The following is a 13,292-nucleotide window of genomic DNA, read 5'->3' as shown; positions in this document are numbered from 1 at the left end:
TAGCCATCCCTAATCACCAATAGGGTGCAGCAAGTATACAATTAATAATATACCTGTGCCAAGAAACTTGTATCAATAAATGTTTTCAAGTTCATTAACAGTTACAGTTCTTGTTATTCACCCTTGTAGTGGCCTGGAGAATTCACTTTTAGCTAACCAAAACCTATTTGAAACATCTAACTTACACCGTAAACCAAGGTGCATGAATACCATACGCCTCAATTTTTTTAGAGGGAGAGAAAAGTATAGGCATCAAATTAACATCCTCACCCTTAGTCAAAGAGGCTAGTTGCCTCTCTCTTGAGGAAGATTGCTCTTTCTCTCTTGAGACCAAATTTCCACAATCACCAAAGCGGGTCACTTGTTAGATTTCACCCCATACATGGATCTAGCAGACAAAAAAGCTTTGAGTTTTAAATAAGAATGGGTGATCTACCTACACATTCTAAAGTTCAACATGGCTCTTACCTTGATATATGCTGACTGCATAGTTCTAACAAGACCTAGAAACCGCACTATTCGGGTCGAGTTCCATGTCAACAGTTCCCTTTCCACTCAATGGGAAATTCAGGTTTCAACACCTCGCCTGTAGTGAAAACAGACCTCCCATTAATTATATTCAAAGTCACTCGACTTGCTTCTCATGTTTACGACATGTACCCAGATTAAGAGCCTAGTTCTTACCTTTAGCAAAAGGACAGCGTGCCTGTAGCGTTCATTCACCCTGCTGCTCTAACCTCTAGATGCAGCATGGTTGCTAAATACATGGCAAAGCGTACATCTCGTCGCCCTTCTGCGTTGCGCGATGCCGTCATCGCGTCACGTGTAACGTGATGACGTTGCGGAAAGCCGCGCGTCTAAGCCTCATTGTTGTCATGGCATCCAGAGACTCGGGCGCTATGCTAACTCCTCTATCGATCGCCCTACAGAAGACTTGCAACCTGAAACCAAAGGACAAGATCTATTGCCTAGGGCACTATATTAGCCTGGCTTTCATTGCCGTTTTCCACTAAGCATGCACAGCCATGCGTGTCTTCTTTCTTTTTAAAGGTAGACAGAAATGACACAAAGGACCCCTATTTCCATAATTATTATTACACAATTCGATGTATATTATGCATGGACCAGGATACGTATGCCTTTTTGTTTTTATGTTCACCCTTTTTGCTAAGGAGGATAGACTGTACATCAAATATGCGTAACACATCCATTACATAAAAACAACATGAATGGATATAACAATTACCTCTCATGAGATCAGAATAAGGACCACCCCAGTGTCCTTGCAATACATTATTGGTTTGCATTCTATTAGTTGCAACACAGCTTATAGTTGCACTGGGGAAAATCAACGGAAGTTTAAGGCTCAAAACCAACTGTTTTTTTAGAAGGTAATTCTTATTTAATGTTGTGCCACTCAACATTTTCATTCAGCTCTGTAACATGGCTGTTGGTTAAGAAAATGAGTTTTTGTTCCAAATTGATTAATTTCCTATTGATTTCTTCCTGAGTTTTCCCTTTAACCTTCTTCAAAATACACCACTAAAATTCCATAAAGGAATGGCCCTTCTCAACATAATGTTTAACTAATGAGCTTTTTCGGTGTGATTTTAAAGGCCGCTCTTAAGTTCAACCATACGTGTCTTACACTTCCTGTTGGTCTTCCCGATGTACAGTAATGCACATGGAGATTTAATCTCATAGATTACATTCTCTGTTTGACAGTATGTTCTTTCAGTGGCCATTCTGACTTCAAAACTAGATTTACAGAGGTCATCTTTCGTGTTAAAGGACACATAACACAGTCAGCACAAGGACGGTGTCCCACTACTCTAGTAAACCCCCACAGTGTACTTTGTATACCCTCTGAGTTGCCTGTCTTCTGTATGTCATTTTTCATAACTAAATTACGAATATTCGTGCTTTTTTTGAAAGCCACCAGCGGTGGCGGAATGTTCATGATCTTTTTCCAATTCCTGCGAATAACGTTTTTCAATTTATAGGAGACATTACTAAAAGTGTTCACAAACACCGGTGGGCTTTCATGTTTGTCTTTATTTTTCTTTTCAAAAAGAGCCTCTCGATGGTTATTGAATGCTCGCTTAGCCGATTGACTGATGGAGGTTATCCAGCCAAAATTGTCAGTTTGTCAATCAGTATATTGGCACCTTCTTCATAGTCCATCCTTGTGCTGCAAAAGACGCAAAATTTGCCCAAAAGGCAAATTGTCCCATACATGCTTTGCGTGATGACTCTTATAATGTAAGAGCGTTTCCGTCAGTGCTTTTCACAAAAGGTTTGACCAGAAGTTGGTTTGCTTTGTGGTAGATCGTCAAATCCAAATAGTTGACCTCACTGGAACTCAAAGATGATCTACATTTCAGATATCTGTTTTGATTGTTCAAGCACACCAGAAAGTTGTGTGCTTCTTCAATCGACCCATGCCACACCACGAAGACGTCAATATATCTCAACCATTGTGAGATAACTGTTAATGAACTTGAAAACATTTATTGATACAAGTTTCTTGGCACAGGTATATTATTAATTGTATACTTGTTTCACCCTATTGGTGATTGGGGATGGCTAGGTTTAGTAAATAAACCGACAATGCCCATGTAGTAATGTGTTTGTTTGTATGACCCTCAGATATAAGATCCGGGACTATAAGAATACAAATCCTACAGAAAGCACAAGACAAACTTCTGCCCCTGAAGAATGTCCAGTTACTAATAACCTCAAGGACAGAAACTTATATAAATTGGGCTTTTTTGACGCAGTCGAAATTGAGTTGCTACTGTGTTGTGTATCAAGCATTTGTGATCTTGATTCTGTGTGGTGGAATAACTGCTTTTATCATTGTATACTTTTATGTGGTGTATGTTTTTTTTAAATACTTTTTGATACTTGTGCTATGAATAAGTAAATGAATTAAAATATGACATTTTAGAAAATTGCTTGTATATGTCAGTGGCTGGTGGTAGTGTTTTGATATCTGAGGGTAGCATGTTGTGTTATTGATTATGTATGTGTCCCTTCTTTTGGCTAAATAGATTTATTATATCCTCACTGGGTCGGAGGGATTATCACCAAAGTGTGGGGCAACCCTGGAATGAAATAACATTATCATTTCTATTACATATGGGGCTCCAGATTGGTACCCTCAAGGGATATCTGGCAGCGTTTTCTATTTTTTAGCGCACTTCAGAGGAAGTCTCTTACTTTAAGATTCCTCTAATAGTACAATTCTTAAAGGGACTGACTAATGTTTTCCCTCCTGTGCCGTTTCAAGCCCCACTTTGCGATCTTGACTTAGTGTTAAACTTGTTGATGGGAGCTCCTTTCGAGCCTTTACATTCTTCTCCCTTATGACTTCTTTCTCTAAAAACATCTTTTTAATATCAGTTACATCAGCCCCAAGTGTGAGTGAGCTTCAGGCTTTATCCTGCAAGCCTCCTCGTGCTGTCTTTTATAAAGACAGTGGTACTAAAAGTGAAGCCCACTTTTCTCCCCAAAATTGTCTGAGTTTCATCTTACTCAGAAGATAACGTTACCATATTTTTATCCTCCTCCACATCCTGGGAAGGACGAGGAAAGGCTTGACAGGCTTGACCGTAGCCATGCACTGAGCTTTTACAGCTCCAGATTGGTATGATTAAGACAGGATGACCAGTTATTTGTGGGTTTTTCAGGTCACAAATTGGGACTGGCCATTACCAATCAAACTATATCCAGATGGATTGTACTAGCAATATCGGCATGCTACAAACTGGCAGGTAAATATCCTTCAGAACACCCAAGAGCTCATTCGACCAGGGGAATGGCAACTTCATCTGCTTTGCAGAGGGGTGTTCCGATAAGGGATATATGTGCAGCCTCACGGTTGTCTGTACACACCTTCACTAAACATTACAGTTTAGACTCTTCCTCAGGTCAAGAATCTGCATTTGTAAAAGCAGTGTTGCATTCAGTGCATACACAACCATGAAATAATCATGTCGTACTACATCTCCTCCCTCCTCCAAATTTCATAAACTGCTTTGGAAGTGTATCAAAGATGATAAATACATGGGAGGACACAATCCATTTGAAGAACAAGTTACTTACCCCTGGTAATGTTCTTTCGACTGGATGTTCCTCCCATGTATTCCTTATCACCTACCCCGCAGTAGAATTTCCCTTGCAGTAGAAGTCTATGCTCTCTGAGGGAGTAACCGTTGCACACAAGATAAAGGCTTTACTTGTAAAAATGGAACTGAGGCCAACGGGCGTACGCGTGCTGCATAGAACTACGGTGATGTCGACATAGAGACAGAGGCCTCTGAGGGACATCGAGTCGACGGGCATCTACGCACAGCACCCCCCTGCTGACCTTGTTTTGCGAAGCTGGATATTGGAAATATAACCAAGATGAGGACTACGCGGGAGGACCATCCAGTCGAAAGAACTTTACCAGGGGTAACTAACCTGTTCTTTTGGGTTATCTTTTGTTGGTTTTTTGATTTCTGACTGCATTGTTCTTCAACTAAAGGTCCTTTAACTCACTACTGGTTGTGATAGTATGACGTTTTCAATATCTGATTTCTACCACTGCCTTTAACTATACACGTTTTCCCTCTAGTTCCAGCACAATGGACACAGATCTGTTCATGGAATGTGAGGAGGAAGAGCTTGAGCCATGGCAGAAGATTAGCGATGTGATTGAGGAGTCTGTAGTGGAAGATTATGGTTATGGCAGTTACAGCAGTTATAGCAACTACGGTTATCTGGAAAAGCCTGCACCAGGTATGTTTTGTGACATGAAAATGTTTGGATGTACTAGGCAACTTTTTCTTAACAAGTGTTTTATTTTTATTTTTTTTCCCCTCCCAAAGGTCAAGACTGTGAATATGGCATTTAACAGCACAATTTCATTTGGGCAATTATTTAGGTGCAGCTTAAGCTGAGAATATTTAAGAACTCTGTTTAATGAGCTGAGGAAGGGTTGTCTTAGCCCCTGGTGGATGTTTTCCTCTTCATTAAAACCCAATTTGCTTATATAACTATACAGAATGTGGTGTATGTAATAGTTATGGATCCTTCTCAATCCAGTATGCCCTCTACCTTCCTGGATTTTGATAATGAAGAGTGGGGATGATGTAGTGTGGCAAGGGCTTGGAAGCATTGATTTGTTAATTCATTAGCTCTTTTGCGTATCTTGTGATCTAGGGATTTGATCTACAATTGTTGGTTGCTTTTGCGTTGATTTTGGGGGAAAAACTAAATGTTGATCTTGGTGTGTCTGTAATCCAACCCATCCCTGTGCGCTGTAGTTTTTTAGTGATTATGTAAATTCCCCCCCTTTCTCCAGGTATAATCATAGGTTGCCATGATTGGTATAAAGAGAGTCTGTAATGCGTAAAGCTGACAAAGGCTCTTGGTGTATGGCTTGTCAGAGGTTTAAGCCTATGCCAGTTTACTTGTGTAGCATTAACATTGGTCAGCATATGTCTTGCAATCCAGATGGGTAATGACATATGAATGACTGGAAAGGTTTATGGTGGCAGGGTAGTCTTATGGGGACGTTTTGGAGATTTCTCATTTGTATGCTTCATCCCCTCGCCTAGTGAGACCCCCAGCACTTTTTGCTGGTCTTCAATCCTGAATGGGTGGCACCTTTGTCCACTCATTCCTTCGTATTTGCTCTGACTTTTGGAACTCAGATCTGTGTTTTACCTTTTACCATGGGGTCTACTTTCCTCCCTATTTCTTTCAAGGCACCTGCGTTTAACGTTTTCAGCACACAGCTCCTTATGGGCAGTGCTGCGGGGAACCATTTGGGTTCTTCTTTGAAATTCTTTATCCTTACTAACTACAGTTCTTAAGGATAGAGGATACTTTGTATCCCTCCTGAAACTTTGTACTATGAGAGATTAGCAAACACTACCTTATGTGGAGTGCTAAGGGGATACCTAGTATCCCCCTTCTCTCGGCTCCTGTGACTTTTTAGTCACATAGAAACCCTATAGTTATGGCTGATGGAAGTGGGCGTGTTCTACCAACTGTTGTGCTTTTTTTTGTTAACACAGACTGTATCCAGTCTTGGTTGTGCATATTAGGGTTCTTTTATGTTCTAACAAGGTGGCTCTTTTTTTTCTTTTTTTGACATTTCTATCGTCTGTTAGTCAACATGCAGGCCGGGCCGTTGAACACAACCTGAAACTGGTGAAGAGCTGTTTACTGTTGAGATCCCGTGGACTGGAAAAGTCCAAGTTCGTCTTATATTGGACCTCCTCAACTTGAGGAACTCTTTACTATGATATGACCCTCTGCTGGAGTAAACGGACAGAGGGACCGATCAAATTAAATAGCGGGGGAAACCACGCACCGGCAAGTCGCCACGCAGTAGGAGGAAAGTAGAAATGATTAGGACGGGCGAACACTTGTGAGAAACAGCTCTAATTTTGAACTGGGAATACCATATGAGTTAGAAGGATAGACTTGCAGAAGGATTGCCCTATTAAAAGAAGAAAGGCACTAGAAGTCTAGCGGTTTATGTTGTCTTACAAGTAGAGTTTCAAAGAAGGGCAGAGTCTTACCATACTGATAACTGTATTTTATACAGTCCAGCAGGAGAATGGCAGTAAATAGCAGTACTAAGGTAAGGAATCCCTTTTTCTTAGATGACAATCCCTGAGTGAGTCACAAAAGGAAGGCTTACCCGCAGTGTTCAGGTAGAGGCTTCTATATAGTATTGGTACTGGACGGAACAGCAGAACCAAACAAAGTTCACTCTGTGCGCGGGAATGGACAAATGTAGACAAGCAGCGTAGTATGGAAACTACGCAGGAGTCTGTGGCCAGGCTGAAGTCATCAACAGGCAGGTAGGAGTCAGACGACAAGCGAGGCAGTCCGTAAGGGAAGTCCAGATCAGAGGATCAGTAATCGAAAGGTCCAAGATGTAAGGCAGAAGGCAGAAGGTAATCCAAATAGAAGGTCAAAGTCGGTAACCAGGTAATCTTCAGAGTCAGGAATGGTATGAAAGTGAGAAGGCTAAACAGAAGCAGTGTTCTGCGTGAGGACGCCAGCTTTAAACAAGCTAAGGAGGCGTGTCCGTCACAGTTCCGACTTGGGACGTAGTCAGCTGAGCGGTCACATGATGTGTTTCCGTTTCAGCGATGCATTGCAACAGAGCGTTGCCATGGTAAGCGCCAACGCTGCCAGAGGGGAGGCCAAGCGCCGACTGGATGACTAATAACGCTGAATAGGCAATTTAGCATGTCGTGTGGCAGGGGACTGCTGCTTGTTGTTAGATGTAACATCGTGGTTGTTTTTAGTTAGCCCCTCTTCTACCATTCTGGGAGGGGGAGGTTGTGTTTTGTTTTTGGCTGGAAAGCTGTGGGCCATTGGCTGAACAGCCAGCAGTGACTGCTGAAAACCATTGGGTGTCCCTGGCTAGGCTCCAGTGTGTCTGGGCAGGCAGGAAGTGGTGGTGGAGTTATACACTCCCCTGCCCTTTATCTGCCAGAGTGCCTGAATAGAACCAGTTCCAACTTGGGGGAGGGGATGGGGGTGTCAGAATGGGCGGGGGGTGGGCTGGCTGGCTTTCTTGATGGAACAGCCGCCCAGCCCTTTCTGTAAAATGCTGAGAGAGTTTGCAGAGGAGTGTGTGCTGAAACTGAATAAGGATGGTAACAGCCAAAGTTTTGGAACAGCTTCCCCCTACGTTGATCACCTGGTATCGTTAGCTCTGAGACATCATGGCGATGGAATGGCTGACATACAGGGCCCAAGGAGATGCAGATAGGTTCCAGAAGGAATGGGCAGAGATGCTAACATTTGGTGGTGCCCCCAAAACGTACAGGTGCTGGACATGTGCTGATAGCAGAGCACATATAAAGGAGGACATCAGAGAAAACAATCAAGCAACTCAGGACACATGGAAGCGAAGAGCTGGGTCCTTTTTGGGGGAGAAAGGGAGGAGGGGGGAAGGGTGGGGTTAGGAGGTGGTTGAGAATGGTTTAAGAAATGCCAATAAAAACAAATTGTAAAATAAAGGTGAGGTTCCTCTTGTGAAAGGCAAGTGGACCATTGGGAACTGTTGTAACCAAAGCTGAAGACGACGAGAGACGCCTGCAGACACTTTGCATCACTGTGAAGCGACCACTTCTGTCCTGACCCAGTTTTCTTCTCGACAGAGGAGCTCCGAGGAGGACAACCTCCTTCCGTTTGGCCGGTGGGACAGACCAGCCCTGAGATGTTTTGCAATTTGAGCCTTCTCCTGAGGTGCTGTGCCTTTCCAGAGCTGCAGACCGCAAATACCAGGAGACGTCCAACCCATTTGCAGTGCAACATCTTTGAGAGACTGAATCTGTCCAAATCCTTGCTGATCTCCAGGTGAACCTCCAGAGACCCTATCGGACTCATCCAAGTCCCCTCACCAGAGTGCAGGACTCCAGTATTGAAGAAGATTGACACGGTGAATACCGTCCTTTGGTGGTGCTGTGAAAAAGGTGCCAAAACCGCAGACTTACCAGGGAGACTGAAGAAATACGTGCCAAGGGTCCTCTCGCTCACAAGACTGCTGCTGAGACATCCCATTCAGAGTCCTTCCTTTTGTCACCAGAGCGAGGAATCACAAGACCGGCTCCGTCACAGAAGAGAATCCAGCTGCTGGCATTTCTTCTAACCTAAGGTACTGTGGAGTGAAAAGTATTGCTTACCTGAACCGAGAAGTCGCTCCAGAGTGACTGGAGTGGTTAAAGAGGTGTCCACTCTACCTCTGACCCAAGCTGCCAGCTTGTGTCCCTTTTTTAAGGAGTCCTTTTGTAGGGTCCACCTCATTGTGTTGAATTGCCAAGTATCTTTTCCTAGAGACAAAGTTTCCTGAGGAACATTTGCTGTTCTGTTGCTTCTTAAGACTTTGAATGCACTCCTACTTGGACTTCTTTGTATAGTTAGGGATTGGACTTTTAAAGTGTTAGTTTGTCCGAAAAGTGTCTAGAAAGTTAAGCTCGGCTGCTGTGTGATTAACCAACATTTTTCCTTCCTAAAAGACCATCTTCTGTGGTTTTGCTAACTAAATACAATTACCGTACATCTTTGTTTTAATACGAATGTGCCGTAGTACCGATAATACGGTAGAACTGTCATCATGTGTAAGGAACTCATGGTGGCAACAGTAAAGACAGACACCATTACAGTTCAAGGGTGTTTATTGAACTTTATAATGGATGAGATAAACGCCTAATCTAGACCTAAATGTAAGATGGGAGCAAGCTATGGCCATCAAATAATAAGGCAGTCCTAGTGGTGTCTTGTCAAATAAAAAGGACCTATACTAAAAACTATTGCCAATCCTTACTACTAGTTATAACAACAAAAGTGTGGGATATTGTTCACCAGAAAAGAAAGTGTTCTCTAAAATAAGTCAGGATGGTATGGCTGGGTCTCCCTTCCCCACGTTTGAAGCACGGGACAAGGCGGGACTCTCGAACGCAGCACACTCCTGGGCTGCCCCAACACGAGGGTCACAGTTCAGTGGTCTCAAAACCCCTTCAGAGGCGAAATCTCTTTCCTGCAAAAGTCTCACCTTAGAAGGTTTGCTGATTAGAAGTAACAAACAAACAAAAGTTCTCTCGGTGTTCTTGCACTTTTGGGCGATTGCTCTTCACCCCTGGGAACTCCCTCTGCTGGGCTCTGATCCCTTCTTTCAAAAACGGGCCTCCCTCTTTCGGGTTCACTACGGCTTTTCTTCAACACAGTTCATGTATTCCTACTACCATTCAGGTATTACTCAGTTCTATTAGAAAGCGGGGTTTCTTACTCTTTACCTTTCTTTCAGCATCCTTCTGTCGGGTTTATATTGGACAATTATCACAGTTCACAATCGTATTGGAAAGCGGGATTCCCTTCCCCTAGCTTTCCTCTAGCAACGAGTTAGGTTTTCGATTGTACAAGGGATTTGACGAGACCCTTGTAGGACGACTCTGATGCCTCACGCCACCCTTTCCTAGGTCTTTCTGGTTGTTGTAGTTTCAAAAACGGGTCCCGGTCAGAGCCTTTCGAATGAGCACCCACGTGGCGCCAACCCCTCTGCACCTGGACCACAACAGGGCTTTCTTTCAAGTTCAAACATACACACAAGTCCTTTCTTCTTGCGTTAAAAAATGTTGCTACTCGCAACCTTGGGCTTAACACATTTCGGTTTTTCAGCTTCCTGCAACTCACCGGCTGTGCTGAGCACGTTGGCTTCTTCTGAGTCAAGGATAGTACCACGGTAGCCAGCTTGCCTCTCCACCTGCATTATTAATGCGGGAGGCCCCGTGTAACATTTGACATCTGTTGATCTGCACACTAACTGTAACTACCGGTCTTATGGTTTTTCCTTCTGGAGGCTTCGGAGGTCTGAGTTGGCACGGTTAATTCCCCTTTTGTCGTCCTTCCAGGTCTCGCTGCTTTTCATCTCCGGTTTGGTGTAGTGAGCTCCTTGAGCGTTCGGCCTTGCTCTAAGTGTGCTTTTGTGCTCTGCCTTTTATCCCTGTGGGGAAGGTCAAGGGCAGTCAGGTGAGCGTGGTTATTGTCAATTGCCTGACTCTGCCTGACCTGAGTGTTTGGACATGTCGGGTAAACTGCTCTGGTGTTAGTCTGTTGTCCATTACCGTGTAAGCAAGTGTTTCTGTGGGGAAATGGTTGGGGGGGGTTCATGGGGTGGGGGCGACGGGGGTGGTTGAGCTTCTAAATATCCTACTGGGTAGGATGGGGAAAGGTTGTTTCCAGGAAGAGGATACCACCTGCCGACCCTAGGTGTCCCACTTGCACTCCCCAAAGACCCCTCGCCCAGGTGATCCTCGCCCATTAGGCCACCCCCCGGAACTGGATCCAATAGCGATGGCCGTGTCCTGGTCACCCGGATGACAGTTCTCTGGGGTCCAGCGGGTGAGATACCTTCGGGTTTCTCACAAGTATCAATTAAAATTGATGCAATGGCCTTTGAAAAGTCTTAAGACTTTTCAATGTGTGTTGGTTAAGTGATCTTTTATCTACCTTCCTTGTTTAAATACACTAAATGTGTATATTTTAATATAACATTAGTAGGTGTTTCTTTGGACTATTGTACTTACTGGGTTCAGTGTACTTGCATACAGCTCACATCTCCCTCCTATGATAAACCTGACTGCTCTGCCTCTCTACCAAGGTTCTGTGAGTAGTACAGATTGATACTAAGCGTCGGGGACCTGTATGCCAAGGGATAGTTGTATGAAGTCTTACCTCAAGTGGACTTTAGGAAAACTGCCCTAACAGGACATATAACAGTTAATTCAGGCGGATCAGGATGGCGATGACCTGCCCCGCTCTATTAGAGCCTTTCACGACTGGATGCTGGATATGGCGGCACCGCTAGCCATCCCAATACCCGAGCCCCCTGCTCCACAAGAGGGGGCACTTTCGGGAGCCTTTACTCTGTCGACACATGAGCGTACCGGCCTGTTCCTTCAAAAGGACGTCGTGGCCGAGGCCTGTAAGGTATGGGGAAAACCTCATTCTGGGCAGTACCTGAACAAAATTGACGCTCGATAAGAGCTTCATGCGTCGGAGGACATATCCTTGTCGGCATGCCCGCTCCCCACCTCCACGGTAGTGGCAGCAGCTGCGCTCCAGTCAAAGCCGGCCTTTACATCCTCCACTGCAGCATCTCAGAACCTTTCCAAGGAGAACAAGCTTTTTGACACCTTTTGGGGGGTGAGGGGGATAAGATTTTTTTCCAATTCGGCTCTTAAGCTGCGTCAGGATAATACTGAGGTTATCCTGGCGGCTGTCAATGTCAAACTGTGGCAGGAGCTAGCAGAGTTACAGGATTGTATTCCTCCTGATGGGCTGGAAGACTTCAAGGGCAGCTTATCTGACGGGGTACTGGCACAGTATCTAGTTGAGGCTGCGGCCCATCCTGTAGACACTTCCTCTTGAGGCCTGATGGTCGGAATAGAAATCTCCCGCCAAGCGTGGCTGCATGCTACAAAGTTTGCAAAGACGTTCAGGACAAGGTGCTTGATATCCCCTTCGAGGGTAAAGAACTGTTCTCATCCACCACGGATGAGGAACTCGTGAAGACCAAGGCATGCACTCAAACCACCAAGTCATTGTCAGTCCTTGCAAAAACACCAGCAAATTCCCCTTATACTCAAAGGTCGGGGTCTGAAACGAGGTCCTTCTCTGGTTTCAGAGGCTTTCCAGACCGCCGTGCGCACCGAGCAGATGCTCCAGCCAGCAAGGGGACCGTTTTTTCTCTCGGGCAACAGCCTCCTCTTCAGCAACAGGTGGTCTCTCCGCTGATGAAACATCTCAATAATATTTTCCATCGGTCGCATGAGACTCAGGGAGGACACATTTCATCTCATCTGGAAGCGTGGCAGACCTAAGACGACCAATGGGTATTGTCCGACGCTCAAGGCGGGGCTCTGCTTGCCCATCGCCCCTACCCCACCCTCTCACCTGCCTCTCCGGCAGACTGGGTCGCCCTTCCTCGGAGCCGAGGTACAGAAACATCTAGACCTCGGAGCTGTGGAAACTGTTCCCTTGAGGGAGCAAGGGGAGGGCTATTACTCAAGTTTGTTTACAGTGCCCAAAGCCAAGAAAGCTGACCTGCGCACTATCCTCGACCTATCCAAGTTCAATCTCTTTCTACCCCAAGAGAAATTCAAGATGATTACAACCTGCCAAATAAAGGCCTCTCTCCGGAAGGGCGATTGGCTCAGCGTGGAAGACCTTCAGGATGTATACATGCATATTCCGATCTGGAGCCTGTATCGAAAATATCTGCGGTTCTCCATGGGTACGGAACACTTCCAGTATCGTGTTCTTCCATTTGGTCTCGGCTTGGTACCACATGGTTCACAAAGACTATGTCGGTCATCGCAGCATTCCTCGGACTGCAGGGGGTTCATGTGTATGCATACTTGGACGATTGGCTCCTGCGCAGTCCTTGCCCACAGGCCGCTACGGGCAACCTTCAGTCACTCCTTCAGCTCCTGTGCCATCGGTGAACTGGCGGAAATCGTCCTTGATGGTCGCTCAAGATCTGATCTTTCTGGGTTTCTGTTGGGATACCGTCAGTACCAGAGTGTTGCTGACGGGAGGACAGGAATGAGAACCTTTCAACCACGTGCCAGCTCTTCCTGCAGTCCTCCCACATGTTGGCTCGATGGTACTGGACACTTCTGGGCCTCATGGCCTCTTGCGTGTTGGCTCTACCTCTTGCACGCCTAAAAATGAGGCACACTCAGCTTGTTCTTCAGAGCTTTCTGGTCCCAGTC

At 45.1% G+C, this 13,292-nt stretch overlaps 1 protein-coding gene across 6 annotated transcripts in view; it reads left to right on the top strand.

Annotated features, from left to right (window-relative positions):
- Positions 1-13,292, top strand: part of POGZ (pogo transposable element derived with ZNF domain) — a 1,205,269-nt gene that overhangs the window by 206,445 nt on the left and 985,532 nt on the right. For all 6 annotated transcript variants that reach the window (XM_069650424.1, XM_069650460.1, XM_069650451.1 and 3 more), the window contains exon 2: positions 4,622-4,785. In XM_069650424.1, the coding sequence (XP_069506525.1) occupies positions 4,632-4,785 (154 nt within the window). In that variant the 5' untranslated portion in view covers positions 4,622-4,631. The remainder of the gene's footprint in view (positions 1-4,621; positions 4,786-13,292) is intronic.

This window comes from Ambystoma mexicanum, chromosome 1p (genome assembly GCF_040938575.1).
Source record: "Ambystoma mexicanum isolate Mex_15411 chromosome 1p, UKY_AmexF1_1, whole genome shotgun sequence".
Classification (NCBI taxonomy): Eukaryota; Metazoa; Chordata; class Amphibia; order Caudata; family Ambystomatidae; genus Ambystoma; species Ambystoma mexicanum.
The sequence above is the reverse complement of the archived record's forward strand: the minus strand, read 5'-3'. Positions and strand labels throughout refer to the sequence as shown.